The 27,889-nt window shown below is 59.8% G+C and overlaps 6 protein-coding genes and 1 long non-coding RNA gene across 13 annotated transcripts in view; 2 read left to right on the top strand and 5 right to left on the bottom strand.

Annotated features, from left to right (window-relative positions):
* Nucleotides 1-2,328: 2,328 nt before the first annotated feature.
* RITA1 (RBPJ interacting and tubulin associated 1) lies at nucleotides 2,329-4,514 on the bottom strand. Its single transcript, XM_054219792.1, is given in 4 exon segments — nucleotides 2,329-2,656; nucleotides 3,120-4,015; nucleotides 4,212-4,450; nucleotides 4,452-4,514. Coding segments are annotated over 3 exon segments (846 nt in total). The 3' UTR covers nucleotides 2,329-2,656; nucleotides 3,120-3,471.
* Nucleotides 4,485-10,523, top strand: DDX54 (DEAD-box helicase 54). 4 transcript variants are annotated; one of them, XM_054219861.1, is made up of 20 exons: nucleotides 4,485-4,554; nucleotides 5,127-5,259; nucleotides 5,351-5,421; nucleotides 5,501-5,686; nucleotides 5,804-5,853; nucleotides 5,961-6,002; nucleotides 6,254-6,349; nucleotides 6,465-6,586; nucleotides 6,710-6,771; nucleotides 6,866-6,997; nucleotides 7,312-7,522; nucleotides 7,987-8,121; nucleotides 8,457-8,678; nucleotides 8,765-8,838; nucleotides 8,937-9,125; nucleotides 9,265-9,419; nucleotides 9,497-9,610; nucleotides 9,684-9,788; nucleotides 10,015-10,118; nucleotides 10,212-10,523. In XM_054219861.1, exons 1-20 carry the CDS (start codon nucleotides 4,513-4,515, stop codon nucleotides 10,433-10,435), a joined length of 2,469 nt encoding a protein of 822 aa, XP_054075836.1. In that variant the 5' UTR covers nucleotides 4,485-4,512; the 3' UTR covers nucleotides 10,436-10,523. The 4 variants fall into 4 exon arrangements, with proteins under 4 accessions (XP_054075836.1, XP_054075834.1, XP_054075837.1 ...); XM_054219859.1 differs by having other exon boundaries at nucleotides 10,209-10,523; XM_054219862.1 differs by having other exon boundaries at nucleotides 8,937-9,131; nucleotides 9,274-9,419.
* Nucleotides 10,524-10,603: 80 nt separating this feature from the next.
* Nucleotides 10,604-13,542, bottom strand: CFAP73 (cilia and flagella associated protein 73). Its single transcript, XM_054219791.1, has 7 exons — nucleotides 13,487-13,542; nucleotides 12,752-12,860; nucleotides 12,489-12,593; nucleotides 12,209-12,403; nucleotides 11,837-12,058; nucleotides 10,808-11,133; nucleotides 10,604-10,658 (listed from the first exon to the last, which is right to left on the bottom strand). Exons 1-7 carry the CDS (start codon nucleotides 13,540-13,542, stop codon nucleotides 10,604-10,606), a joined length of 1,068 nt encoding a protein of 355 aa, XP_054075766.1.
* A 780-nt stretch (nucleotides 13,543-14,322) lies between these two features.
* On the bottom strand, nucleotides 14,323-19,806 carry VSIG10 (V-set and immunoglobulin domain containing 10). The gene is given in 11 exon segments (XM_054219790.1): nucleotides 14,323-14,584; nucleotides 14,738-15,185; nucleotides 16,541-16,651; nucleotides 17,206-17,269; nucleotides 17,271-17,500; nucleotides 18,106-18,188; nucleotides 18,322-18,512; nucleotides 18,514-18,617; nucleotides 18,798-18,906; nucleotides 18,909-19,060; nucleotides 19,695-19,806. Coding segments are annotated over 11 exon segments (1,686 nt in total). The 5' UTR covers nucleotides 19,804-19,806; the 3' UTR covers nucleotides 14,323-14,499.
* A 2,080-nt stretch (nucleotides 19,807-21,886) lies between these two features.
* On the top strand, nucleotides 21,887-24,665 carry PEBP1 (phosphatidylethanolamine binding protein 1). The gene is made up of 4 exons (XM_054220089.1): nucleotides 21,887-22,069; nucleotides 22,434-22,543; nucleotides 23,170-23,270; nucleotides 23,772-24,665. The coding sequence occupies exons 1-4, from the start codon at nucleotides 21,935-21,937 to the stop codon at nucleotides 23,987-23,989; spliced, it is 564 nt and encodes a 187-aa protein (XP_054076064.1). The 5' UTR covers nucleotides 21,887-21,934; the 3' UTR covers nucleotides 23,990-24,665.
* On the bottom strand, nucleotides 24,426-26,017 carry LOC128917308 (uncharacterized). The gene is made up of 2 exons (XR_008469248.1): nucleotides 25,616-26,017; nucleotides 24,426-24,797 (listed from the first exon to the last, which is right to left on the bottom strand). It is a non-coding gene; the product is annotated as an uncharacterized LOC128917308 (long non-coding RNA).
* A 1,255-nt stretch (nucleotides 26,018-27,272) lies between these two features.
* Nucleotides 27,273-27,889, bottom strand: part of TAOK3 (TAO kinase 3) — a 95,221-nt gene continuing 94,604 nt past the window's right edge. For all 4 annotated transcript variants that reach the window (XM_054220084.1, XM_054220088.1, XM_054220086.1 and 1 more), the window contains one exon: nucleotides 27,273-27,874. In XM_054220084.1, coding sequence (XP_054076059.1) covers nucleotides 27,713-27,874 — 162 coding nt within the window. In that variant the 3' untranslated portion in view covers nucleotides 27,273-27,712. The remainder of the gene's footprint in view (nucleotides 27,875-27,889) is intronic.

Raw genomic sequence — 27,889 nt, 5'->3', positions numbered from 1 at the left:
TCCACACAAGCACCAGCCTCCCACAGACAGGGCAGCCCACAGCAGTAACGGAGCATCCTTTGTTCTCCTGCTGGACTGCACAGCTCTCGTAGAACAAGAGAACAAGGCAGTAGTAAAGTGTCAAATGTGAATGAGAACCACAGTACAAAATCCAAGCAACCCATTTATACCCATTTTTATTGGAACCAATATTGTCCTTGTGGTGTAAATAGCGAGGAAGTGCCAGTTCTGACCTCCTGGCGGCATAGAAGCCCTCGGTGACAACCTGGGACAGTGTGGGGCAGGCAAGTGTGTGGCTGATGTGAAGGGGTCTAGTTTCCCCCATTGATTCCTTGAAGCCTGAACACAGCAGTGGGGTAAACTGGCTACCCTTGGCCATACAAGCCACTGTCAACTTGTTTTTCAGATAAAATCTCTCTTCGTTTTAAGAGGCTTCATCTTTCAAGCACTCCAGCTCTCAAAAACTGCACTTTGTGTCCTGCTTCTGCGTTCAGCAGTTCTCTGCTGCTTCAATTTTGGGCCAGTTACCCCAGTTTGCTGATGACTCACCCCACTGGATCTGACTCATCCACCTGCTGCTGGGGAACAGGGCTCTAGCTTTTCTGTCAATCCTTAACCCTCTTGTCTCCATCTAGTGTCCAAATCACTCTTCAGTTTCTCTCCCAGCCCACTGAGAGACCTTAACAGCTTGCATGTCACTGTGCCAACACCCAAATTAAGCTGAACAGGCTCAGATTCACATCAGACCCCAACACCTCCTCTGAGGAGGCCCTAATTGCTTTCATGTCCCTACAGTTTTTACTCAGAAGTAAAAAGGAGAAGAGCTGCTGGACTGCCGCAATGCAAAGCGCAGGGAGGAGCCTGAAAGCTTGGTGCTAATCAGGAAAAAAATGCTGCGAGTGCCACAAAAACTACTGGTCCTCAGCCTTCTACAGGCAGACACGGCCTGTCCCGCGCTCCCAACAGCTCACAGCGTATTACCCAGGTCACAGCACCACTGATGTAACCCACTCCTCAGCAAAGCTCTCGGCTCAGCCCCAGCCAAACCACAGAGATGTGGCCTTTTCTTCAGTGCTGTGACAAAGCAGGCTGAGACCTGCATGTACCTTAGTCAGAGCCCCCAGAGGACAGAGGCTGGCTGCAATGCAGGGAAGCTTTTGCGGGGGGGTGGGGAGCGGTTCAAAGGAGCATGAAGGTATTCAGACCTGGCACCTCTTGAAAAGTCCCATTCGGTTGTGGACCCTTTGGGAAGGCTCAGCTCAGCAGCCAGGAGCAATTCTGCCCACATTTGGGATAGGTAAAAGGATCCCTCCATAGGGGATGGGCAGGGAAAACCTGCTGAAGGCCCTCAAGCTTGCAGTAACTGGTGTGTGCTGTCTTGCCAGGCTGAGGGAGCGGCACTTCACGCTGTCTGCACCAAGGAAAAGGCTCAGTTCCAAAGGAGAAACACACTGTCCTTACCTACTGTTCCTGGACTGAGGAGGAGCGCTGAACGCAGCAGGAGAATGAGCGGGACGTGAGGGAGATGGCCATGACCTGTGCTGCCACCTGCATCCAGAAAAGCTGCTTGTTCCAGACACTCCTCACGTCAAAGGCGAATAAAGAGGGCCTTTGGCAAGGCCAAAAAATAAGTACAAAATCCATCCTCTGTCCTCCATTCTTTCCTCCCAGCATGGCTGCTTGCTCACCTGGGCTCAAGTCCCCCAAATTACAAACATTAACTGATAGCACTTGTATTAAAGCCTGAGTCTGCCAGGGCTGGCCGTCACAGAGAGAGGCCATCGGAGCAGTGGCATAACAACATACCACCATTTTTGATCGAGTTCTGTTACCTTTCAAAAGCAAGAATAACCTTTCTTGCCAATGGGACTGGACCGGGAGCGTCCCTCCTGGCTGGCCTTCCCAGCTTCCGTGTCATTCACGTGCCGGAGCAGGTCAATGCATAATCCTGCTGCTGCTCAAGGTGGCAATAAAATCATTTCTGGGGGCAGAATGATGCCCTTAACCTCACTCAGTTTGTCCTTGGGTGAATTTGAGAGAATGTTTCCCTTTGTGTGGGAGGGAGTGACCAAACTCCCAGTGACCCCCCCTGCGTTCCCTGACCTCAGCGGCTCATCACTGCAGCCTTCCTTCCCAGGGGAGCAGTGACACTGGCTGCAAAACCCGAGTCACCCGGCTTACGTCCTTTATCTGCCTCCCTACTTGTATTCCTAAAGACCAAGTCGCTCTTTCCCACCTCAGGAATGGAAATCGAGGAGCAGCTGCTTTGCTCGGACAGTCTTTGTGGCACAGCAGCATCCTGCGGACCAAACACGAGGCCCCAGCAGATTTGCCTTGGATCATTTATTTGGTGACAAGAATGGAGTTGCTGTGAGAGCACCTCACAACCCTCAGTACAAACCACAGGATTCTGTGTCCACTCAGCGTGTCCTCATCACCAGAAGCTGCTGGACGCAGCAGGACGCAGGGCGATGCCATTCCTCACCTCTCTGCTCGTCCTCTCCCTTCTCCTTCCTTGCCAAAGGAGACCATTAAAGCGTTGATAAACGGAGCAAGGCCACCAGAGAGCCACCAAGATGGTCAGGGTTGAGGGAATGGGGCTCGTTCAGCCTGGAGAAGGGAAGGTTTCGGGGGTCTCAGAGCAGCCTCCCGGTACCTGTGAAGAGGAGGTGACGGTGAGGACCGAACCAAGCTTTGTGCAGAGCAGAATGAGAGAACAGACACAAATTGAAACAAGAAAGGCTCTGACTGGACAGAAAAGGAAACTTTTCAGCCCAAGGACAGTCAAGCAGCAGGAAGGGGTGTCACAGAGTTTGTGCAACCAACTGGAAAAAGCCCTGAGCAGCCCATAGCTCACCTGCCTCCACCAGGAGGTTGGGCTAGAGACCTCCTGCAGACCCATCGAGCCCAAGCGATCCTGTGATTGTACACGGCAGGCAGGACAACGCAGGATTCCTCCCTCCCCAGAAGTGGTCAGCAGAGGTTCCCTCAAACCTTAACTACCATGGCCAGCCACACCTGGGACCTCCACCCTGGTGGCAGCCTCTGGTCCCTGGTCTGGGAGCTCCACCTGAGCTCAGGCCCTGCCCGTGCCCCCCCAGGCTACGCTGTAGGTGTACCTGTGCCTGGTCCTTCTCCTGGACGGGCCCCGGACCAACGCTGTAGGCAGCCCTGCCTCCTCCTGTTCCGACTTTCTGGCTGGACTTCCCAGATAGAAGGACCCTGATTCGTCACCACACCTCATCTCATGACCACCAGACAGTCAATGGAAGCTGCTGTTACCACCAAGGCTGTCCCGCTACAGTGCTGTGGTCACCCTTGGTTCCCGGCTTGTTCCCGCTTGTGGGACGTCCCCATCCTTCGTTTGCAGCCATGGGAGGTCCCAGGGTCCTCTCAGACTCACTCTCCAGGAGGTCAGGTCCCACCTCGGGTAGGCTGAGGCTGTATTTGCGTCCAGAGGGACATCTCATTTCATTTCCAGGGAGGCCTGGGCTTGCAGCCCCCCACTGCTGTGGAGCTTCTGGACAGAGGAGGTCCAGACACGCTTTTTGACCGACCCCTCATCAGAGGGCCTCGAGGGGTCACAGGGGCTGTCGGAGGGCTCTGGTGTTCACATCTTTCTGTCCTGGTGGTCTCCGAAGCCAGGCGGAGCCCGCCAGAGGGGGTGTTCAGCCGGCTCAGAGACTGGGAACGTCCTCTGCTGGGAGCACCCCGGCCTTCAGGGCAAGAACCGCACTCGGGACGCTGCCAGGGGCAGGGCTGTCCCTTACGGCCCCCCTCAAAGGCTGCTGATGCGGGAGACACGGGGGCTGGTGGCCGGAGGGCTCTCAGGGGTGTCTCCCTGGGGCGAGGGGACAGGCCGGGCTGGGTTCGGGGGGCGGGCGGGGGGCTCCAGAGCAGCGCATGGAGCTTGGCCACATCCTCCTTCCTCATCCAAGGAGCTGCCCAGGCCGGGCCCCGCGGCTTGGCACCGAAAAGGGACTCGTCGCAGAAGGACGGCGTGTGGCTTCCCAACCTTGGCGGGGGGAGAAAGCGAGGAGAAAGGCGGGGGTTTGTCACACCGGGACCCCCCGCTGCCTGGCGGGGGGACAAACCCAGCCGGCGCCGCGGAGCGGGGCTCAGCTTCACCCCCCACCCTCCCGGGGCCAGCCCAGCCCGGGCGGGGAGCACGGCGGGCCGCCCTCCCCGAGCTCGCAGGGGACGCCGCTCACCTGCACTTGCTCCTCGGCCGGCGGCCGCTGTCACCGGGGACCGGCCCCGCCGCCCAGGGAGGCGCGAAGCCGGGCGGCGCCGGGCGGGCCCCGGCGGGGCTGCCGAAGAGCGACTCGTCCACGAAGGAGGCCCGCGCCCGGCGGGGACCCGGACCCCGACCCCGTCCCCTCCGGGGCGGGCGGGCAGCGGAGCCGCCGCCCGGGACCGGGCCCGCCGTCTGCATGGCCGCGGGGCGGGGCCAGAGGGAGGCCACGCCCCTTCCGGGCCCGCCCACGGCCGCGTGCTTCCGCCGCTACCAACATGGCGCCGGTGCGAGCCCGCCGCCAGCCCCGGGGAGCGCCGGTAGGGACGGGGTTCGGGTGGGGTGGAGTGTGTGTCACCGGTGTCCCCTGCGCCGCCGTGCCCGCCCCCGTGTGCCCGGTCCCCGTGTGCCCGTGTCCCATCCGCCCGGTAGCGATGTCTCCGGTCCACGTGTGCCGGTGCCCCTGTGCCCGGTACCGGCATCCTCGGCACCGGTGCCGCCGGTAGCCATGTCCCCGGGACCGGTGTCCCCAGCCCCCGTGTGCCGGCCTCCCCAGTACTGGTGTCACCAGTCGCTGTGTGCCGGTGTCCCCAAAACTGGTGTCCCCAGGCCCCGCGTGCCGGTGTCCCCGGTACCGGTGTCCCCAGCTCCCGTGTCCCCAGCGCCGGTGTCCCCAGTACTGCTGTCCCCAGTGCCAGCGTCCCCAGTACCACTGTCCCCAGTGCCAGCATCCCCAATACTGGTGTCCCCGGTACTGCTGTCCCCAGTTCCAGTGTCCCCGGTACCGCTGTCCCCAGTGCCGGTGTCCCCACCCGGGCCAGCAGTGCAGAGCAGCAGTGTCCTAGCACCGCTGGCACACCTGTCATCTCACTGGGTCCCCCGCTGTCCCCAGGTCCCCGCGCCACCGCTGCCCGCCTTCCCTGCCGCCGAGGAGGACGATGGCGCCGAGGCCGAGCCAGACACGCGGGCCATGGTGCGGGCCCAGAACCAGAAGAAGAAGAAATCCGGGGGCTTCCAGTCCATGGGTGCGTGCGGGGGGGTGGGACGGATGGGACGGGATGGGACAGGGACCATCCCCTCCTGCCTGCACCCCCTCACCTGTCCCCGTCCCCGCAGGCCTCAGCTACCCCGTCTTCAAGGGCATCATGAAGAAGGGCTACAAGGTGCCCACCCCCATCCAGAGGAAGGTGGGTGCCGGGGGGTGGCGGGACCCTTGCCCTTGTCCTGGAGTGGCGGGACAGTGACGGTGACGGCGGTGTCTCGCAGAGCATCCCCGCCATCCTGCGCGGCCGGGACGTGGTGGCCATGGCACGGACGGGCAGTGGGAAGACGGCGTGCTTCCTCATCCCCATGTTCGAGCGGCTGAAGGCGCCCAGCCAGGCCGGGGCACGCGCCCTCGTCCTCTCGCCCACCCGTGAGCTGGCCCTGCAGACCCTGAAGTTCACCAAGGAGGTACAGGGGACAACGGGGGACAGCGGGGACAACCGGGGCGAGTAGGGACAACAGGGTGAGGGGTTTGAGGGGTTTGGTTTTACCCCCCCGCCAACATGTTTCTTTCTCTCCCTGCAGCTGGGCAAGTTCACGGGCTTGAAGACAGCCCTGATCCTGGGAGGTGACAAGTAAGCTGTCCCCATGTCCCCCACCGGTCCCCGCTTCCCTAAAGCCCCAAAGCCCGGTGAGGGGCTGAGCTGCCCCGTGCCACCCCAGCTTCTCCCTCCTCCCGCAGGATGGAGGACCAGTTCGCCGCCCTGCACGAGAACCCTGACATGTGAGTGGGGGCACGGGGAGGGGACCCGGTGGGGAAGCGGCCCCCAAGAGCCACCCACTGCTTGGGGACATCACTGGGGTTTGCACACCCGGTGGACACGTCCTGGTGTTCCCTTGGAGCACCTTCCCATGCTCCCCACAGGGGACAAGGGGGTCTCTATCGGGTCGTCTTTGATTTGGGACCTGCACGCAGGAGGGTGTGGGGACACCTTCCCCCCCGGTGGGGTCCTGTCACCAGCTCTGTCCCCACAGAATCATCGCCACCCCCGGGCGCCTGGTGCACGTGGCGGTGGAGATGAAACTGAAGCTGCACACCGTGGAGTACGTGGTGTTCGACGAGGCCGACAGGTCAGCGGGGCGCAGGGGGGTCCCCGGGGGCGGCAGTGTCCCCACAAGTGGCGTGAGCGAGGTGCACGGAGGGACCGAACAGGCGCTGCCATGTCCCCTGTCCCCTCCCCTGCAGGCTCTTCGAGATGGGCTTCGCTGAGCAGCTCCAGGAGATCATCGCCCGCCTCCCCGACTGCCACCAGACTGTCCTCTTCTCCGCCACGCTGCCCAAGCTGCTCGTCGAGTTTGCCCGGGCCGGTGAGGAGCCGTGGGGCAGATGGCGGCTGAGGGCGGGGCTGGACCTGGGGGGACCCTGGGGACGGGGACACAGTAGCACATCCCACACGTGACCCACGTCCCGCGTGTCACCACGTCCCACAGGTCTCACCGAGCCCATGCTGATCCGCCTGGATGTGGAGTCCAAGCTCAGCGAGCAGCTCAAGGTGAGAGGCGCTGGGGTCCCCTGAGGAGGGGACAAGGGGGGCCGATGTCAGGCGTGGGGACGCGGGGGGGGCTGAGCTCTGTCCTCCCTTGCAGCTGGCTTTCTTCCATGTGCGCGGGGACGACAAACCGGCCGTGCTGCTCCACCTGCTCCGCAGCGTGGTGAAGCCCCAGGACCAGACGGTCGTCTTCGTGGCCACCAAGCACCACACGGAGTATCTCAAGGAGGCAAGTGACATTTGGGGGTGCCCAGCACATACTCCTGTCAAAGGGCAGGCTGCCGGGGGTGCCCGAGGCCCCTTTCCAGACCCACGTGGGGTCTGTGTCTGTGGGAACCTCCCTGCTGGAATCTCCACCTCTGGTCGAGGAAGAAATTCCCGAGCATATGATTGTGGAGGTGCTGCATCCTGGGAGAGTGCGGGAAGCGCAGTGGGATTTGGGGGTCCGGGTGGGCACCCTGGGAACTCAGGGCCGCGGGGGGCCCTGTCCCTTGGCTGAGGGCGCCTGCCCAGGTGGGATCGGATCTTTCTCACCCTCTCCAGCTGCTGACGGCCCAGGGCATCCGCTGCACACACATCTACAGCTCGCTGGACCAGACCGCCCGCAAGATCAACATCGCCAAGTTCGCCCAGGGCAAATGCCCGGTGCTGCTGGTCACCGATGTGGCTGCCCGCGGGCTCGACATCCCCATGCTGGACAATGTCATCAACTACAGCTTCCCCGCCAAGGCCAAGCTGTTCCTGCATCGCGTCGGTGGGTGCCGGCGCCTCGCGCAGGGCTCCTTGCACCTGGGGGTCCCCCAGGGTGACAGGGAGGGTGCGAGTGGGCTGTCCCTTCTCCCCTGTTTTTCCCATCCCTGTGGCCTGCTGGGCTGGCACCGGTGCCCCTGACTTGGTGGTGATACCTTTGGGGCAGGAGGTCGCCGTGTTGTGACACGAGGAGACAGGCTGGGGACAAAGCCGGGGCAGGAGTGTCCCTGATCTCCCAGCTGGACTGTGGGGGGCTCTTGGGGGCAGGGCTGGTGCCGTCCCTTTAGGATGGCACGGGGTGGGCTTCCCTTTGCCTCCTTGCCCAGTGACCCGCAGCCCCTTGCCAGCCATGCCCACCTGGTGACTGTCACGTGTGTGGGCTCCCAGGGGCGCCAGTGGGTCCCTTCCCGGGTGGGGACAGGCTGGGCTGGCGCTGGGTCTGGTTTCTCACTCTCCTCTCCTTGCCAGGTCGTGTGGCCCGAGCTGGCCGGAGCGGCACTGCCTACTCGCTGGTGGCTCCTGATGAGATGCCCTACGTCTTTGACCTCCACCTCTTCCTGGGCCGCCCGCTCGTCCTCGCTGGTGCCCAGGAGATGCCCGCTGGTAAGGCAGACCTGGTTGCAGGATTGGGGTGGCTGCGCCTCCCCCCAAACTGGGATGCTGGCCACGTGGCCACTGGGGTTTTATCCTTGGCCAGTGCTGGAGTTCGCAGTCTCGTGGTTGGCATTTGCGCAGAGGGGTGATATGCTCTTGTTACTGGGGGGCAACTGGGGAAAATGGGGTGCTGGGGACTCCGATGCACCCCGTGCTGATTGAACACCACTGAGCTCCTCGTGGCTGGTAGCCCTGCTCTGGGAAATCCTGGATTGCTGCCGTGCCCGCTGCAACAATCCCAGGGTGGGTGCCAGCGAGGTGACACTGTGTCCCCCGGGCTGCAGATGCCGGCGGGGTGCTGGGCCGCGTCCCCCAGAGCCTGGTGGACGACGAGGAGTGCCTGCTGCTGACGGACCACGAGGGCTCGCTGGAGCTGCGCAGCCTGCGCCGCGTCGCCGACAACGCCCACAAGCAGTACCTGCGGTCCCGGCCCGGCCCCTCGCCCGAGTCCATCAAGAGGGCGAAGGACCTGGACGTGTCCCAGCTGGGCATCCACCCGCTCTTCAGTGAGTGCCTCGGGGACACCGAGGGAGGGGACGTCCCCTCAACCAAGGAGCTAATCCGTGCCCCTCTCCATGCCCGCCTTCCCCAGGCGCTCGCTTTGAAGACACCGAGCTGGAGAGGCTGAAGATGGTGGACAGCATTAAAACCTACAAGTCCAAGGCAGTGAGTTGAGACCCATCCTGGGGCAGGAGCTGCCTGGGGTGGGGTGGAAAGGTCCATGTGGCCGGCCCTGCAGCTCACCGGGGCTCACACTCTCGCAGACCATCTTTGAGATCAACGCCACGTCCCGGACTCTGGCCAGCACCGTGATGCGGTCGAAGCGGCGCCACGACCATGCCCTCATCGAGAAGTACCAGCGCGGGCAGCAGGAGAAGCGGGCAGCGGCTCTCAAAGGGCAGGGGCTGTGCCCGCCCTGCCCTGGGCCCGAGGAGGGAGAAGAGGAGGAAAACCTCCAGGTAATGGGGCAGGAACGGGGGCGGAGGGGGGGGGTTGCCGTGGGAGTTTCTGCAGGGTGGCCCCCGGGCTGTGCCAGGGTTCAGGGCCAGGGCAGTGACTGGTGGGGGAACATGACTCCTCCACTCCCCCCACTCTTTCCAGGACGTGTTCTCCACTGTGGTGGGCCAGAAGCGAAAACGGGACGGAGGGGGAGAAGACGGCGCCAGGAAAAAGCCGCAGCAGCCGGCGCAGCAGGACAAGGACTTCTACATCCCGTACCGGCCCAAGGACTTTGAGAGCGAGAGGGGGTGAGTCTGGGAGGGCTCCCGCTGCCGTCCTGCCCCAACCTGCGTGGGGGGCTGCTCTCACCGCCCACCCTTCGCAGGCTGAGCATCGGCGGCGAGGGCAGCCCCTTTGAGCAGCAAGCGGCCGGAGCCGTCCTGGATCTCATGGGCGACGAAAACCACAACCTCAACAAGAGCAAGCAACTGCTGAAGTGGTGAGTGGGGTCTCGCCATGGGCTGGGGGGGAAATCAGGGCCGAGGGTCCCACCACCCTCCCCTCTCTCACAGGGACCGCAAGAAGAAGCGGTTCGTGGGGCAGACAGGCCAAGAGGACAAGAAGAAGGTGCGGACAGAGAGCGGGCGCTACATCAGCAGCTCCTACAAGAACAACCTGTATCCTGCCTGCCTGCGCCGTGGCGAGGGCTGGGGGCGGGCCTGGACCCGCCAGCAGCCGTGTGCCATCATGCCCTGCTCCTGGGGATCCATCCCCTGCCGGGGCAGGGGCCTGGGCAGGAATCCTGGATGGAGTCTGTGATGGGTTGAGTGATGGGGAGTTGAGCTTTGGGGGGGTCGAGCGATGGGGTGCCACCACATGTTCCCTTAACCCACCCCGACCCAGCTATGAAAAATGGAAGCAGAAATACAAGGTTGACGAGCGGGATGAGGATGAGGGACATGTACAAGGCAGGGAGCAGTTCAGAGGGAAGCGCAGGCGCGGGCAAGGTGAGTACATGCGGCAAGCGATGGAGCCTCCCCATTGTCCCCCCCCACCTTGCTTTGCCCTCCGAGCTAAGCTCGGCTCTGTCCCCCCAGCAGGGCCTGGGCAGCCCCCGGCCCAGGGCAAGGTGCGCTCGGAGCTGAAGAACAAGCAGCAGATCCTGAAGCAGCGCAAGAAGGCGGCCAAGCAGCGCTTCCTGCAGAGCGGGGGGCTGAAGCGCCTGAAGGCCCGGAACCGGCAGCGGGTGCAGGAGCTGCGGCAGATGGCCTTCGGCCGGCGGGTGGGGGCCACCAAGAAGGGCAAGCTGCGGAAGAGGGTGTAGGGGAGGGGGCCGTGCCCCAGCGGCCTCCCCCGCCTCTGGGCTGGCTGCCAGGGAAGGAGACTAAATTAAATACTCGGCTGGTTTTGCATCCTGACTCCTCGTTGTCCTTGCCCTGAGCGTTGTGCCTGGGCTAATTCCTTCCACCTCGGGCCACCCCCAGGTGCAGTCCTAAAACAAGGGGTGCTGCAGGTCCACAGCTGGGTTGTGTTTTGGCAGGAGGCAACTTTGAGATACCGACAGCCTGAAGGCGAGCGGCAGCTCCCCCTTCCCCCACGGCCTCGCTCTCTGGGGTGCCCGGGGGCTATTCCTGGCCCAGGGGCACCCTGGCACCCCCCTGGCGCAGTGGGTGGGTGCTGGGGGCTGCAGGCAAGCCCTGGGGACACAGCCCCGGCTCCCTGGGGCGCAGCTCGGCACAGATGGCAGCCAGGTCCCGCATGCAGAGCAGCACCTGCGGAGATGGGAGCCTGATGCCACAGCCGTCCTGGGATGTGAATGTCCTCATGTGTCCCCCCAGCCCCACGACAGAGGGCTGCACTGACCGTGTCCAGCTGGGCCTCAGTGTCCTCCAGGGCCACATCTGCGGGGACATTGAGCCGGGCGGTGGCAAGCTGGAAGAGGTTGAGCACGGCCAGCTTGATCTGCCCCAGCAGCAGGGTCTTCTGGGTGACCGCGCTCTGGATGTGGGCCCAGCAGGACTCCTGGGGGACAGTGACAGCCCTAGGTCCCCCCCCAGCCACTGCCCTGTGTCCCCTGCATGCCCCCAGCTGGGATGGGGGACCCAGGAATCATAGAATCATAAAACGGTTCAGGTTGGAAGGGACCTTAAAGATCATCTCATTCCAACCCCCCTGCCCTGGGCAGGGACACCTCCCACCAGCCCAGGTTGCTCCAAGCCCCGTCCAACCTGGCCTTGAACCCCTCCAGGGATGGGGAAGCCACAGCTTCTCTGGGCAACCTGGGCCAGGGGCTCACCACCCTCAGAGTGAAAAATTTCTTCCCAATATCTCATCTAAATCTTCCCTCTTGCAGTTTAAAATGGTTCCCCCTTGTCCTAACGTTCTACTTCCTGATCCAGAGTCCCTCCCCAGCTTTCCTGGAGCCCCTTTAGGGACTGGAAGGGGCTCCAAGGTCTCCCCGGAGCCTTCTCTTCTCCAGGCGGAACCCCCCCAGCTCTCTCAGCCTGTCCCCACAGCAGAGGGGCTCCAGCCCTCCCAGCATCTTTGCATCTGTGTGTCCCCCCAGTTGCTGATGACGGTTTCTGGGCACGTGGGGACCCCCAGCTCAGCCCAGGGGGTGCCACCCGGCTTCCCACCACCCCCACGTTGGGCATCTCCCCCCTGCAGCAGGCTTGGGGTCCATACTGCTGCCCCTCTCCCTTGGGCACCCCACGTCCCTCCTTACCTCCTGCAGCACGTCATGGTGGGCAGCCTCCAGGCGTGCGCGGAGCTGGGTCAGCTCGTCCTCGGTGCGCAGGAGCTGGCTGCCGGCCTCCGCCTGGTACCGCTGGAGCAGTGCCCGGCCGTGGGCCAGCCGCTCCTGCCCGGCTTCTGCCTGCTGCGCCAGGGTTGCCCGCGTCTCCACCAGCGCCCCAAAATGGGCCAGCATGGCTGGGACGTCCTGGAACTGGGCAGCGGGAGCGGGCTGAGAGGCTGCAGGAGTTGGGCGGAGGGCAGATGCCATGGACAGGGCTGAACCCCCTGCGAGGGGTCTGGGGATGTGCAGTGTGTCACCACAGGATGGGTGTCACCGCAGGATGGGGACCCCCACGCTCACCTGCCCCATCCTGGCCAGCACGCCCTGCAGGTAGTCCTCGAAGCCACGGAGGCTCCGCAGGTGCCGGGACAGGCGCTCCCTGAGCTGTAGCAGCCCCTCCAGCTCCCGGCGCAGGCGGGTGGTCTCGGCACCCTGCCCTGCTGCCCGCGCCTCGCCTGCCCGCCGCAGCGCCCGCTCCTGCCTCGCTGCCGAAGCCTGTGGCGTGGGGACAGGGTCGGCGTGGGGACAGGGTCAGCGCGGGCCCCGATGGCCAGCCCGACCCCAGCCCCCTCCCCGGCACCTTGAGGAAGGCATCGAATTTGAGGACGACATGCCGGAGCTCCTCTTCCCGCTGGCCCAGCTGCTGCCGGCGCTGCGCCAGGCGCTCCATCCTCTGCCGAAACTCCTGCGGGACCGCTGGGTGCTGAGAGCATCGTCCCACGCTGGAGCACCCGAGGCAGGGACGGACACCAGCTGGGGACATGCCCGCTGGCCGCTCATCTCCCCCAGCACGCTGCAGCCCCCAGGGAGGGGGCAGATGGAGGGGCCGGGGGCCACCCTTACCTGCCGCTGGCTCTGCAGTGCCCGCTCCACCTCCGCCATCTCCCGCCTCTTCTGCAGCAGGCGTGTGGAAGGCAGCAGCGTGGCAGCGTCACACGTCGGCACCGTCCCGCTGTGGATCACATGGAGGTCATCAAGCCCCGGTGGGGAGAACACAGGCAGGGGCACCCCTCACTGTGGCATGGCCGGGACCCCCCCCAGGGACCACCAGTGCCGGCTGGGGCTCAGCACAAGGGGCCTGGCCCGCTCTCCCCTCGCTTGGGGAGCCCCAGCCCCACCGCAGCACCCAGGGGTGGACAAGTCACGGCACAACCTCATCTTTCTGATTAGACTCCAGAGAATCCCCCTACCTCCCCTGCTCTGCTCCCCGGGGGGGGGGACCTGTGTGGAAGCCACCCAGGAGCGCGTTGGGCAGCACGTGGTCGCCCGAGTGTCCTGGCATCTCTGGATGGGGTGCAGGTGGAGACAGAGCCCTGATCAGGGTGCCCTCTCCTCCCTGGGTGCCCCAGCTGGGGACACACCACAGCCCGCTGCCTGGGGACCCAGCACCCGCCCAGTGACACCCCCCCAGTGACACCACCACCCCCCCTGCAGTGGCACCCTGGGGACCCCGTGGTGGGCGATGACCGGGGACGCAGGATGTGCTGGCCCCGCTGCCGAGCCCTTGCTCGCCCCCAGCCAGCAGCACCCGCGGCGGGAGCCGGGGGGAGGACGGGGAGGGGGGGTCTCACTCACTGCAGCCGCAGCTTGTCGCGGAAAGCTGTGCGCAAATACTCCTCCAGGTTGAAGGCCATGTCGCCTGGTGGCTCCTCCTCGCCGAGGGGCCAGCACAGAGGAGCAGGACGCAGGACGGCAGAGATGGCGGCGGCACAACACCAGAGTGTTGCCATGGGCAGCAGGAGGCTCCCGCAGCTCCCTGGGATTTCCTGAGCATCGCGGCGAGGCGGGGGGAGCTGGGCACAGGGACTGCACCAAAGCTCCTCGGGGACAGCCTGCAGGTCAGTCCCACTGGCAGCCCTCTAACCGCACTCCAGTCCCCCCGCCAGCGCTCGGACCCCGCTCCAGCCCCTCAGAAACGGCCATTCAGAGACCACCGCACACAACTGGTCCCCAACTGCTGTCCCACCACGTGCTCTGGTCCCCCGGTACCTCCTCAGCTCTCCTCCATCTCACACCATTCTTACCCACACCCCAGGGAGGGCTCAGACCCCACCACTTCACCCCCGATGCTCCCCTCTGCCTGCCCCAGGAGTGCCTCCCCCCCACTCCATGTGCCCTCGGGTCCCCTTCATCTCTCCCATGTGCCACCAGGTCCCCTCCACTCCCCCCATCTGGGTGCTCACCCCCCCCATTACCCTCCACACACCTGGATCCCTTGTGCACTCACTTCTCCATCACCTTCCACGCACTCTTTTCACTCCCCACTCGACGCAGTTCGCTCCCCCCCGGCACACCCAGCGCCCTCCGCCCCCCTCCAACCTCTGTCCCACCCCCATCCCACCCTGCTCTGTCACGCCATCACAGCAACGTTTCAGACAGACTTGGAGAAAAAAATATTTATAGCGAAAAAAAAAATTAAGCCTCCCGAGAGCCAGCACCATCCATGACCTGCCCATCCGCTGGTTGTTTGTTCCATTATCCCGGGACCACTGTGGCCCTGTGGCAACTTTCTCCATCACACTCCCCACGACCCCAGCACCGCTGATGGTGACCAGTACAGGGACAGAATCCTGTACTGGTATTTGAGTCCATCACAGGTGACAAGATGAACGGGCTACTGGGACCCACTTCCTGAGCTTTGCCTGCACTGGGTGCCACCTTGTTAAGAAAGGACACCTGAGACAAAGAGGAAGACGAAAAGAGAGAAGAAATGGAGAAACAAGGCTGGGGAAGGATGGAGGGAGAGCTGGGGAAGGGGCAAGTGGAGGAAAAAGTGGGGATGGTCCGACTGCACCATCCCGCTGAGGGACACTAATGGTCTGCGCTCACCCACACGGCAACGAGGACATGTTTGAGGCTGGGCGTCCAGCCGGGGCTCCGTGTGCTTCTGCACCAAGGGATGGAATCTGTATGCCTCGCGTCTCTTCTCCCCTTGTTACCTGCGGAGAGACCCCGCTGTGCTGTTTGCCATCGTCACCTACGCAGGGCACAGAGAAGCAGCATCTCAGAGCCAACAAGCCAAACAGGAATCCCTCCCTCCCCGGCAGCTGCTCCTGGAAGACCCACAGATGAGCTCCTGCCCCAAAACTCAGCCAGTGGCAGGCACCGGGGCTCACCCCAGTAAGGCAGTTGAGGTAAGCAGCCTGGATGCTATTCCCATTCACCAGCGCCATTGCCTTGCGCTTGGTGGAGCTGCTCGTGGTCTCCTCTTCCCCCTTCCCCTCATCCTCCTCTTCTGAGTCCACCAGCACTAAGACACCCCCCCGAGTCCCGATTCCTGTGAAGAGCGGAGCAAACGGAGGTGGGCTGCAAGGCTGACAGCCTGCCCTGCCCCCTCCCTCCAGCCTGCGCCTCCCCTGTCCTTGACAACCCTCTACACCGAAACGACCCCTTTCGATGGACTCTCCCAACCCTGCACTAACCGTGTCCAAAGAACAGTTGGTTTCCAACCCTGCTGGCAGCACCACCACCAACAGCATCCTGCACTGCTTCCCATTAGTCTTCCAAAGCCCTCCATTTCACACATATTAATGTCCTAAACTGCATGAGCCCCTCCCAAGTGGGGTTATTCTCCCCTCCCATGCAGATGGGGAAATGGAGGCCCTCAGGAAAGAGTCTTTCCATGCCGCAGCGCCACAGCTGTGGGAACAGAACCGAGAGGGGCAAGGGAAGGGAGAGGGGTCAGGAAGCGTGGCAAGCAGGAAACGGAGAGGAAATCTTGGTGTGCCTGAACTCCAAGGCGGCACTCGTTCACGTGCACCTATCAGACATCCCTCCTGAGGGGGGAAGGACGTGGGCAAACACCCACCCAGGGCAGCAGACTGCCATTTCTATTTACTCTCGAAGTTGCCGGGCTCACCTGCACTGAGGACCAGCTCTCCTGCACGGCCTCCTCCCACACAAATGGGTGCCAGCACCGTCCCTGCACATCCCAAAGTGATGCCACTCCTGCTCTGATGCCAAGTGCTCCCCTCTCTCCCCACCCTCCTGCTCCCCACCATCCCCTTCCCGCGGGAGGCACAGCTCCCGCCCAAGGACAGCTTTGCGCTGGTGTCAGCTCCTGCCTCCGAGGTGGATCCCTGCCCTACAGCGAGATCACCTCTGCCAGGAGACGGACTAGTGAGGCCACACGGGACTGGGCTGAGGAAAATCAACACCCACCTGAACACAGCACCTGAATGGGAGAGAAGGGAAGGGAAAAGACAGCATTAGAAACTGGCCCCAGAGCGGTCCCCGGGGCAGCGTGCTGCTGGTTTTACTGCACAACCCCTGCCAATTCTGCCTGCGGGAGGAGGGTCTCTGGCAGCCACGTGTAGAGGCATGGATGTGGAGGTGACCTGCCCACATATGCAACGAGAGCGTCAGAGATCACAAGGAAAGGGGAGACGGACCACCACAGTACAGCTCCCTGGAGAAGGCAAGAGGAAGGTGCCTGAAGCACTCAGCTGGCGAAGGGCCTCGTGTTTCCAACCCATCTGCCTCCAGGGCTGACAGAGCTTTGACCGGGAGCAGGATGAGACCCAAGGGCTGGGGTGATCACCAGTGGCTGATTCCAGCACACCAGAAGGGAACAAGCAGGTTAGGCATAAAGGCGCAAGCCCCTCCCTGGCTTGCGCAGAGGGGAGCTCCTACCTCTCAGGCACAGGAGGGGATTGCAGTACAAGATGACCCCAGTGACGGTGAGAATAGCCAGCAGGGACAGGACCACCCCTGCACCCACGACCCCAACAATGTTCACCGGCTCTATGGAGAGAAGCGGAGGCATGGGAGGCCAGCTTGTCACCAGATCACGGATGGATGAGGAAATCTCAATGCAAGCAACACAGCAGGTCTCGGTGCTGTCTCAGCTCCCATTTCCCATCATTGCAACAGTCCCACCAGCACTAGGGCGAGAGTTTCAGGCACTCGTGCTTCATTGGCATAGAAAACACCACAGCAAGGCCATTATTTCTGTGCCCACAAGCATTTAGTGAAAGTAAATCAACCCTTGCCCATTGCACCCTGACCAGCTTGAGCCTTGGAGGTGCTCCTCTGCGCCCACAACCTACGGGAGGGACGAAGGGTGCTCCTCACTCAGGCCCACTATGCCAAGGTGAGGGGAATCAGGTCTTTTCACCCCGGGATGAAGGGAGCCAGTCCTCCATCTACACTTGCTGCGGAGCATGGAAAGCACCAATGGGCAAAGAGGGCTCTTAGTGGCAAATGGAATCCCTTGAATTCTCGTCAATAGCCCCCATAACTGTATCCCCAAGTCCTCCTCACTCCCTGCCGCAGCAACCCCAAGTAGCCCCACTCACGCTTCACCATCAGGCAGATGAACTACTCCCTCAGCCCCACAGGGTTCTGTGCCTTGCAGACGTTAACAGCCGCCGTCGGTGCCCTGGGAGCAGTTCTGGACAGTGAGCCAGGACACATTGCCCTCCTGGGCGATGAGGTACCTCCCTCTGGGTTGGATCTCCACCTTCGGCTGGGTGATGTCCTGCAGCCAGGTGATCCTCGCTGCCAGGGTGCTCTCAGTCACACAGCGCGTCAAGGTCACATTGTCACCCACAAAGCAGGTCTCTGGGGGCTCTGATTCCAGTGAATGTATTTCTGAACAGCCCAAGGGAAAAAAAAAAAAAGAAAAAGTCAAGGAGAGAATGAGGAGTTTAGCATAAAAAGCAATCAGCCATCTGACTGATTAATAATCACTAACAGAAGGAAGTCAGACAGGAGTCTGGGACTTGTACGCTGTGGGTTTGGCATTTGTCTCACTCACAAGACTTCAGCAGCCTTCCAAAGAGTGTTCTGAGCAGCTTTCACACTGCTCAGTCCCTGTTTTGATACCTGTCTTTATATCCCCAGGGAAGAACGGTCGGAGCGCAGCCAGTGGGAAGATGGCAGAGAGGAGAAATGCAGCCCAGGGATCTTCCTTGAGATCAGCAGAGCTCTTGTGTAGCCCTGACAACCCTCAAAGGATAAATACAGCTCAGGTTTTCAAAAGCCACTTCAGTCAGACCCCTTAGATGCTTCAAGGGGGCCTGGGGGCATGCACAACCCTTCTCCTGTAAACCCAGCCCTAACAAACCTCATCTCAAGCGGAGCAAGGCCCTAAAACCACCTCTCGCTTTCACACAGGTGTGAGTGCTTGCAGAGGTGAAAAGCTTGGTGTGGGGAAATTTGTCGGCCGATGAAGATGTACCCAAAACAGAACTCACCTGCAACTATGCCATGATGGATCCCAGCTGCAGCACTTCTGTGCTTTGTGCAGTCACCTCTGCACGAGCCAAGCCCTGCCATACTGCCTCATTAGCATCTACCCCTGCTGTAAGCACCCGTAAGCCTGGCTTGAAGAGAATGACCTGGGTAACTGTCTGCCTCACCATTAGCAGGCTCATTAATAGTTAATAAGGTAGGCAAGTCAACCCACTCACCTCCACAGTGCTCCTCCCCACTTGACAACATGGCTCCCGACACACTCGAACACTTTGCGGTGGGAGAGGTAGGAGCTGTTCAGCATTTCCACATGGATGTCTGAGGAGCTCGTGGAGCTGATGACCCAGCTTGAGTCCTCCGGATCATGTCCCCCTTCTCCCCTGTGCAGGGTGGGGTGGGGGTACCCCCCCAGGCCAGCTGCAAAACAGCTGCAGCATCAGCCCCGATGAGGAGGTCTCAGCCCAGCACTTTGGGGTTGAGTGCGGTGGATCTACCAGCAAGAACAGCACATGGTCACAAACATTTCCAAGTCACAGAGCTCAGCATCTCAGGGCTGGAACCCCTGCAAGTGCTTGGTTTTGCCATCACTCCCCTTGAAAGGCTTCCTGGTTTCCCTATCTTGGTCCCTGACCTGCGTCCCACAGCCCCAGGGAAACGCAACTCGGAGTGACAGTCAACAGGGACCAAGCAGGAGGCTCACGGTCCGTCTCGTTCAGCACTTCCTTCCAAGTGTAGTTGTCTTCGTCCTGCACACGCAGCTCTGTGATGCGCAAAGAGCTGTTGTCTGCCAGGGAGAAACAGATGTTTCTGGGGGGAAGGCGACCCTCGAGGAGAAGAGTGGGGGGAAAGAGAGTGGGTCCCCTTGAAACCAGACCACCTCGGTTGCTTCTTTGGAGACATTTCGGCATGAGAGGAGGATGCTTCCTCCAACCTTCCCAAAGACCACTTCCTCTGCTCCTGCAAAGCAGAAAGAACAGTGTTAGGGAAATAGGGAACTGGTAAAGCCCTATTCTGTCAGCAAAGACCTGGACATCTGATACAGAATCACAGGACTGTGTAGGTTGGAAGCGACCTTTAAGATCGTCAAGTCCAACCATCAACCTAACGCTGCCCAAACCACCAATAAACCATGTCCCCCAGCACCACATCTACCCCATCTCCAGGGATGGGGATTCTATCGCTTTCCTGGGCAGCCTATTCCAATGCTTGACAACCCTTCTGGTGAAGAAATTTTTCCTAATATCCATGTGAAACCTCCCCTGGCGCATCTTGAGGCTGTTTCCTCTTGTTCTACTGCCTGTTACTTGGGAGAAGAGACCGACCCCCACCTCACTACAACCTCCTTTCAGGCAGTTTTAGAGAGTGGTAAGTTGTAGAGAGCGATCACCCTTATAACCCAATATAAGTTTGATATTTATCAACCCTCTGGGGTACTTGTTAGGGGAACTCTTTTTGGAGATCCCCTTCTACCAGCCCCCTCAGCGCCTGCCCCACAGGGGAGCTCCCCTCAGGAGCACGGTGGACTGAGGGACCGGCTCTAACAGTCGCCCACGCACAGTCGCCGCTCCTGTCCCCTCAGCCCCCCGCTAACCTGCCGCCTCCCGGCGCAGCACCAGCCTCCAGACGCAAAGGGCGAGGAAGAACCGGGCTGGCAGCGTCGCGCCGGGGAGCCGATAGCCCCGTGCCGCCGCCGCCACCATAGCCTCCCGCGTCGGGGAGGCGGCGCTGCCTGTCCTCCGCCCCGGCGAGCGGGCAGGGGAGGGCGGGCTGTCCCGGACCGTCCCGCCTGCTTTCCCCTACCCGCTCGCCGGGGCCCGAGAAGGGGATCGTGTATCAGCCCCCGACCCGCCATGTTGGGCACCCGCCATCTTGGGCGCCCCCCGACCCCGCCCGCCATCTTGGGCGGGCAGCCCCCTCAGAGCGGCCCGCAGGGGGTTTCTCTGCCCCGGGAGCCAGGCACCGGGCTCGGGTACAGTCCAAGGATCGGGAAGGTTTAATACAAGGAGGATGGTGTTTCCTGAGGGCAAAACTCAGTGAAGGTAGTAAGCTTCTCCCCCCTTCACCCAGAGGTTCTTGCATAATTCTGGATCCGTCTATGTCTACAGAGGAATCTGGACAGGCTGGATCCATGGGCCAGTGGTGTGAGGTTCAACAAGGCCAAGTGCCAGGTCCTGCACTGGGGTCACAACAACGCTGCCCAGCAGCACAGGCTTGGGGAGGAGTGGCTGGAGAGCTGCCTGGTGGAAAAGGACCCAGGGGTGTTGATCGACTGATGGCTAAATATGAGCCCAGGTGGCCAAGAAGGCCAGCAGCATCCTGGCCTGTATCAGGAACAGTGTGGCCAGCAGGGCTGGGGCAGTGATCGTCCCCCTGTACTCTCCACTGGTGAGGCCCCACCTCGAGGGCTGCGTCCAGGTTTGGGCCCCTCACCACAAGAAAGACGTTGAGGGGCTGGAGCGTGTCCAGAGAAGGGCAGCAGAGCTGGTGCGGGGTCTGGAGCACAAGTCCTGTGAGGAGCGGCTGAGGGAGCTGGGGGGGTTCAGCCTGGAGAAAAGGAGGCTGAGGGGAGACCTTCTCGCTCTCTATAGCCCCCTGAAAGGAGGGGGTAGCCGGGGGGGTTCATTTCCCAAGGAACAGGCACTGGGACAAGAGGAAATGGCTTGAAGTTGTGCCAGGGGAGGTTTAGGATGGATATTAGGAAAAATTTCTTCACCGAAACGGTTGTAAAGCACTGGAACAGGCTGCCCAAGGAAGTGGTAGAATCTCCATCCCTGGAGGTACTTAAAAGCTGGGCAGACGTGGTGCTGAGGGACATGGTTTAGTGGTGGTTTGGGCAGTGTTAGGTTGATGGTTGGACTTGGCAATCTTGAGGTCCCTTCCAGCTTAGATGATTCTATGATTCTAATTCAACCACTTAAGAGACAACCCAAAAAGCAGTGGGAGCGGGAAGAACAGTGATAAATGACTGTGAACCATACCACATTCTTGGGTATGGGGGGGGGGGGAAGTAAAAAAAAAATAGCAGGCAGCAGCTTAAGCCAAAGCTGGAGAGGAAGGAAGAAGAGAACAGACCGAAGAGGGGCTGGGAGGAGGACGGAGTTGGAGAGGGTAAAGGCTGAGCCTCTCCACAGCTGGAGGGGTCCCAATGAAACAGACAGCAAGGAAAGAGAAAGATACAAATGTTTTCAGTTTCTTTAAAGCTCCCCCTGGCATCCCTGGGGTGGATGTCACAAAGCACAGCCAGTGTGCTGTTAAATTTCGGCAGCGGCTGCCCTAGGAGAAATTGCCCCGATGACAGGGTTTTGTGCTGACCGATGCCAGGTGGACCCGATGGTCCTGCATCGTCCACATTCGCAGACAGCAGCTTCCAGGCTGGTTTGTTGTATGGAATAATACACAGATTACTTCTCTGCGTAACCCCACAAGGGCTGTAAAGCGCGTAGGTACCCTCGGGCTCCTCCGGGACACCTTACAGCCAGGGGAAGGCATAACGCAGCCAGCTCTCCAGCAGCCATGGGCTAAGGCGTGCTGAGATCCATGGGGCTGCCCCCGCTGGGCCCTGCCACATAAATTATAAACTAATGAATGCCTGGGCCAAGGCCGTAAGCAAGGTCGGTGCTGCTGTAGATAATCGCTCTGACAGTGCTCGCCGCGGCTGCCCGCCTGGGGGCGCCACAACAGCCGGAGAGGGGGAAGGCCGGCGGCGCGCCGCCGCCAATGGGAACGGAGCGTGGGGGCGCCGCCGCCAATGGGAGCGCGGGGGCGGTCCGCGGCGGGCGGTGATTGGGCGGCGCGGGCGCAGTGCGCGGAGCCGCAGCAGCAGGCGCAGCCATGCCGGTGGACCTGGGGCTGTGGAGCGGGCCGCTGAGCCTCACCGAGGTGGAGCAGAAGCCGGCGCACCCGCTGCGGGTCAAGTATGGCTCCGTGGAGATAGACGAGCTGGGCAAGGTGCTCACGCCGACCCAGGTGAGCGGGGCCCGGCCCAGCGCTCGGGGGTGTGGCAAAATGGCGGGAGAAGGCCGGGCCTCTTGCGCCTTCGCTCTGGCAGCCCCCATCGGAGCCTCGCCGGGTGCGAGAGGAGGAGAGCGGTGCCCTGCTTTTGGTCTCGGCTCTTGTACCGGGGCGGCGCGGTCAGGCCTGGCTCCGTACTGCAGGGAGATCCCGGCGGCACTAGTAGGCTGAGTGCGGAGCTGGCTCGGATGGCCTTGAACTCCGCGGGTGTTGCTGCCAGCGCTGGTCGCAGTTGGCCTACATGTGCCTGGCTGGTGCAGGCTGCGTGGTGCAGGCAGCAGGGCTAGCTGTTTGTGCTATAACGCTGTCATCCTTCTAGGTCCAGCATCGCCCCACCAGCATTGAGTGGGATGGCTGCGATCCCCAGAAGCTTTACACCCTGGTTCTCACAGACCCAGATGCTCCCAGTAGGAAGGACCCAAAGTTCAGGTAATGGGGGTGGGCAACTCTGTGTCTTGCTGGGCGAAAATGGAGCATCGCTCATGGTCTGAGCAGAGGCTTAGAAGGAGGTCGGGCATGTGATCTGCTTAAGGTGCAGCCGTGAGGCTGTGGCATGGGATAGAAACAGTGTCCTTGCCTCTCTCCTTGAGACAGGGACAGCATGGGGAGGAGCAGCTACTTTTGCCAGGGTTGTGTGGAGGTCTGGCGTAGCTTGGAGAAACACAGCATCTGGTGCTCGCTCTAATGTGGCACATGTATGAGTCAAAATTAGGTCTGTCTGTGCTAGCAGGGGAGTCTTAAACCTGGGACCAGCTCACCTTTCTCGAATCAGGTTCAGAAGTGTGTGGAATACCCACTCTGAGGGCACAGGCTCTGGGTTTCCTGGAGCCGCAAGGTGGGATGACAGAGCTGATATTGACAGGCCCTGCATCCCAGAGGAAGCAGTACCTGCTTTTGGACTGCTGCTCTCTGGGTTCGGCAGACCAGGAGCAGCAGCTGTTAGCTTCAGTTACCCTCCACTGAGAGCCTCATGGAAAAGCAGCACCTTAGAGTAATGAAGGACCTTTGCCAGGGCTGTGGTGCAGTCTGATTTTTTTTTTGCCTTCTCCTTTCAGGGAATGGCATCACTTCCTGGTGACCAACATGAAGGGCAACGATGTGGGGAGCGGGACTGTGCTGTCAGATTACGTCGGCTCCGGCCCTCCCAAAGGAACAGGTCAGTGCCCGGCTGCAGCAGGTCCCGTGCTCCAAGTGCTGTGAGGATCAAGTGCGGTGCACAGGGGAGGATGGCGAGGCCTGCAGAAGGTTGGGGTGCCGTGTGGCCGGGCAAATGGTATGCTGCCCTGCAGCGACAGCCCGTGCAGGACTCCCTGCAGTCGCTTGTAGCCACGGCCAGCACAGACACGTGTTGCCGCTGTCCCCTTGCTGCCTGGGGACAGGTCTGCGCTGGTCTGCCTGCAGTGTTGCCTGGTGGGGGCAAGTGCTAGCCTAGGCAGGACAGGAGCTGTTCAAGCATATCTAGTGCGTCTTCTGTAAGCTCCTTTAGCTCCATCATACTTAGCCTTCTGATCCTGGAGAAGGCAGCTGTCTATTTCCCTGTGTTCCCCTTTTCTTTCTCCGCATTCCCCCTTCCTTTCCCCTGGGGTCACTTCAGAGCAAACCTCGAACCCGGGCACTGGAGGTGACTGGCACTGGTGACACTGTCTCCTCCCCGCAGGGCTGCACCGCTACGTCTGGCTGGTGTATGAGCAGCCGAAGCGCCTGACCTGCAACGAGCCCGTCCTCTCCAATCGCTCTGGTGACAAACGAGGGAAGTTCAAGGTGGCTTCTTTCCGCAGCAAGTACGAGCTGGGGGTGCCAGTGGCTGGCACTTGCTACCAGGCGGAGTGGGACGACTACGTGCCGAAGCTCTACGAGCAGCTGTCGGGGAAGTAGGGCCAGGGCAGCTGACGCAGCACTGTGCAGCACCCCCCGCACCCCTGGAGATCCGGCCGGTCCGAGCACGTCGCTGTCCTTTTGTTTGATTAGTGAGTTGAACGCAGCTGCTCCCGCACTGCCCGCTGGAACTGTAACCCTGTCACTGTCCCTGTGGTCCAGACCCGTGCTGTGCTTCAGCTAATTCCCGTAGGTACAGGTGATCGCTAGCTAGACCAGCTTCCGACAAGGTGTCCCTATAAGGGCCACCCCCTCCGGGCTGACCTGCTTAAGGGAAACCAAAGCCTCTGTGAATTCGTGTCCCTCGAGAGCGTCTCTGCTGTACTGAAACGTTGTTCTGTGGCAGTGGTGTGGGTACAGAACCACTTCGGGGTTGGTGCTGGCTGGGGAGTGCCCCCTTTCCAGGAGGGGATGGCAGTCTAAGGGAAATCCCCCCTTCTTTTTTAATTTTGTTTTTACCCTCAAGTGTTGGGCCAGTGCCTCCACCAAGTGAACCACTGAAGTCGTGAAGGTGTATCTGGTAGGAGGAGGCAGGGAAGCCGGTGTATAGCACTGCCTTCTGCTCTCTGTTGCCACTCGAAGCCGAGAGACCACTTTGTTTTGTTCAAGTTCTGTTGTGACCTGATGTAAACGTGCCCTTTTGCTCACAGTGCAATTAAAGACTTACCAAGGTGGATGGTGCGGTTGCTTTCTTGGGGGAAGAGGTGAGGGTTTACGGGAGCAGCTCGGTGTCAGCAGGTTCCTCTGACGGGAGCTCCTCCCTCCTGGCAGCGCTGCCTGAGACACTTCTTGCCGTTGTACCCAGAGCCTAGGAACGAAGCTCAAAGCAGTCATGTCTTTCTATCCTAAATCTACTTTATATATTATCTGCATATCTTTCTATATTAAGTCTTGTCTGGAGGTGCAGCTTGCTCTGCAGAACAGCAGCTCTGCAGAACAGCAGCTCCGCTGGGTGTAGCCCCAAGCTGGCTGAGACTGAGCCACAAGGATTGATCCCTTACCCTGGTGCTTGGCGCGATGAACCCCAGCCCCTCCATGGGGCAGCCCTCTCCTGCTTTCAAGTCCCTTCCCAAAATCCCCTCGGCAGCAGGCACCCACTCTACCCCACATCTATGTCCCTGCTGCAGGCAGCTGGTGGATCAAAGCTTAAAAGTGCTGGAATTGCTTGTTGGGGCCCTGTTACAGCGACCTCCTGCTTGCAGCGAGCAGGCGCACAGAGCAGGCGACAAGTGGGGAGGACACGGCAATTAGGCCAACGACTAAGCACAGTTACAGTCCAGGGCAGATGGAGCGCTGGCAGGCTGCCTGTAGAGATTCCGGGAGGACATTTCTGGTTCCAGGGTGTCTCTGAGCCGCTATTCGCCCATCGTCATCAGGGCAATTTATGCCCTGAGAACCTCCCATCACTGTTACCAACCTTGACCTTCCTGCAGCTGACGGGGCAGCCTGTGCCCGCGCCACTCTTAAGGCGCCCCACCACCATCTCTGCCTGGGATCTCCTCACCCCTCCTGCTCCCTGGAGGCCTCCTGCCCTCCCTGCTGCTCTCAGGAGCCCACCCCACAGCAGCCCAGCCTGGACAGCACATCTCTGCTGCTGGGAGAAGCACCACCACCGGCTTTACTGACCTGAAGCTGCTTCCCGGCCAAGCTGCAGGTCCCAGTTGTTTTCCTGGTCCTCCAACAGCTTGCAGCGAGGCCTGGTGGTGTCTCCTGGGCACTTAGGGCAGAAAATAAACCTTTGGTCCAATCTGACATCTTTAAAAGGTGAAAAAAGATGAAGGCAATGTAATTTAATTCATGGACTAGAAGCCTTGCCCCTGTTTTAAACAGCTTCCTTTCTCCATGGTCTGCACCCAAGTGGGCTGAGAAACAGGCACCAAAAACCTCAACGTGCTGCGGCGAGGCCCTGGAAACGTCCAAGTGACTCCATAACCAAGAAAGGTGGCTGGTTTCTGCCCCAAGGGAGTTTCTCAACCCAGCCATTAAAACACTGAAACAGGATTGAGGGTTTTTCAGGAAAAAGTCCTGACCAAGATCCCCCAGAATAAAGGCGTGGGGGGGGGGTGGGGACCTGCCTGAACTGCTCTGCTTCCCTGGGAGCATCCAGCCCGGGCTGTCCCAAGGCTGGAAGCAGGACAGAAAAGGAGCCACAACCCATTAACCTAATAAAAACCTCCACTGTCAAGAAAACCAGGTTTGGAGCAAAGCCCCTGAGGTCCCGGCAGGGACATCTCACCCCTTCCTGCGCCCGCGCGAGGGGGGAGCGGAACTGTCACCTCCCTGTCCCCACCTCCGGACTCTTCCCGCAATGAGACAGCGAGGCGTTGTGATGAACACTTTTATTTACAAATATAATTAAAAGCTCTGACAGTTAATTCATGCTCTTCCTTGGAACCTGAAAAATGTTTTTGTTGGGGTTTTTTTTTGTTTGGTTTTTTTTTTTTTTTAAAGTGCATGCAAAAGAAGTAAAGCCTTTTTTTTTTATCTTTTTATTGTAAGAAAATACACAGTTTGAAAGTGTGAATAATGCAATATTTATGACCAAGATCATGGGGTCGGGGGTGGACTTGGGGGAGGAACGAAAGAAAACAGAACAAAAAAAAAAAAAAGAAAAAAGGAAAAAAAAAAAAAAGAAGAACAAGGGCTGGGGATGGTCTGACAGTGTTGAACTCCAAGTTCTGCACTGGAGGGGGGGGTGGCTGGGAGCAGCAGGGAAAGGGCCGGGGGGGGGGGGGGTGGAAAGAAGTAAAAAAATTTTTGATCAGAGAAACAGTTAAAATACAATATGAAAATAAGTAAAAGCTCTCCTTAAATTCCTTCTATACACAAAATACACGATTTGACAAAGCCCAATTTGTGCTACTGGGATCCCGTGGGCTCATTTAAGTGTATTCACATTCTCTGCGACAGCAGAAAATGATTATGATACAATCAAGAATACGCCGAGGGCCGAGGTGGCGGCGTGTCCCCCCCCCGCCCCCGGCCTGGCATGGTTCTTCTAAAAATCACCACGTCTTCGCCCCGCCCCTCCCCACCCCCAAAAAAAGTAATAATATGTCACCACTGATATGTACAGCACGATTAAGGTTTTTTTTTTTTTCCTGTAAAATGTATCAAATTTTTCAATCTTTAATAAAATTTTTTTTTTATTATTATTATTTAATTATTCCTGATGAATAAATACCAAAAAAATAAAAATAAAATAAAATTATGCAGCAGCTAGTTAAGGTAAGGCTGCGGATTTAGTCTCTCTCCCCCTGGGTTTGTATATATCATTTGATTATTATTATTATTTTTTTTTTTTGCTTGTACTTTCATTGATTGGTGGTAAAAATGAGTGATTGCTCAAAAGCAACATACATCCACTTTTTTTTTTGTTGTGTTTTTTTTTTTTTTTTTTTTTTTCTCCATTAAAATTGTCTCCAAAAGTTTTCACTGAAACATTTTTAATCATCGCACAGAGACATCGATACTGTGACGTATGGAACAGACCGCCAGGAGCTGTCCTGCGCCCGGCCCGGACACGGGGAAAGGGGGCCCCTGATGGAGTAAGAATATACAGGCACTAAGTCCGACACGATGTCAGTAAGAGAGACAGAAAGAGAGAGAGCACGCCCGTTAACATGGGGAATGTTGGTTTTGCAAAGTTTTCTCATTATTTTGTTTGCTTTTTGTCTTTTTGTTTTGTTTTTTTTTTTTTTTAAATGGCAAAGAAATTTAATCTCATCTATAGTCCTCCTTGGGATATTCTAATGTGACCAAATTCCCAAAGCCCATTCGCAAGCTCTCCACGTCAAACGTTTCGATCTCTCGCTCCTGCCTTTCCAACAGAAACTTTATCCTCTCGCTGCGTTCCTTCTGCAGGGCGGCGAGCTCCTCTTCGATCTGTAAGAACCAGAG

This window comes from Rissa tridactyla, chromosome 13 (genome assembly GCF_028500815.1).
Source record: "Rissa tridactyla isolate bRisTri1 chromosome 13, bRisTri1.patW.cur.20221130, whole genome shotgun sequence".
Taxonomy (NCBI): domain Eukaryota; kingdom Metazoa; phylum Chordata; class Aves; order Charadriiformes; family Laridae; genus Rissa; species Rissa tridactyla.
The sequence above is the reverse complement of the archived record's forward strand: the minus strand, read 5'-3'. Positions and strand labels throughout refer to the sequence as shown.

Coding starts and splice junctions, on each gene's coding strand:
- DDX54 (XM_054219859.1), top strand. CDS start 4,513: ATGGCGCCGGTGCGAGCCCGCCGCCAGCCCCGGGGAGCGCCG. Junction 6,350..6,464: donor GTGTTCGACGAGGCCGACAG/GTCAGCGGGGCG, acceptor CCTCCCCTGCAG/GCTCTTCGAGATGGGCTTCG. Junction 10,119..10,208: donor GAAGCGCAGGCGCGGGCAAG/GTGAGTACATGC, acceptor CTGTCCCCCCAG/CAGGGCCTGGGCAGCCCCCG.
- CFAP73 (XM_054219791.1), bottom strand. CDS start 13,542: ATGGCCTTCAACCTGGAGGAGTATTTGCGCACAGCTTTCCGCGACAAG. Junction 12,861..13,486: donor TTCCGCGACAAGCTGCGGCT/GCAGTGAGTGAG, acceptor TGTGATCCACAG/CGGGACGGTGCCGACGTGTG. Junction 11,134..11,836: donor ACCATGACGTGCTGCAGGAG/GTAAGGAGGGAC, acceptor ACTGTCCCCCAG/GAGTCCTGCTGGGCCCACAT.
- PEBP1 (XM_054220089.1), top strand. CDS start 21,935: ATGCCGGTGGACCTGGGGCTGTGGAGCGGGCCGCTGAGCCTCACCGAG. Junction 22,544..23,169: donor AGGAAGGACCCAAAGTTCAG/GTAATGGGGGTG, acceptor TTCTCCTTTCAG/GGAATGGCATCACTTCCTGG. Junction 23,271..23,771: donor CGGCCCTCCCAAAGGAACAG/GTCAGTGCCCGG, acceptor TCCTCCCCGCAG/GGCTGCACCGCTACGTCTGG.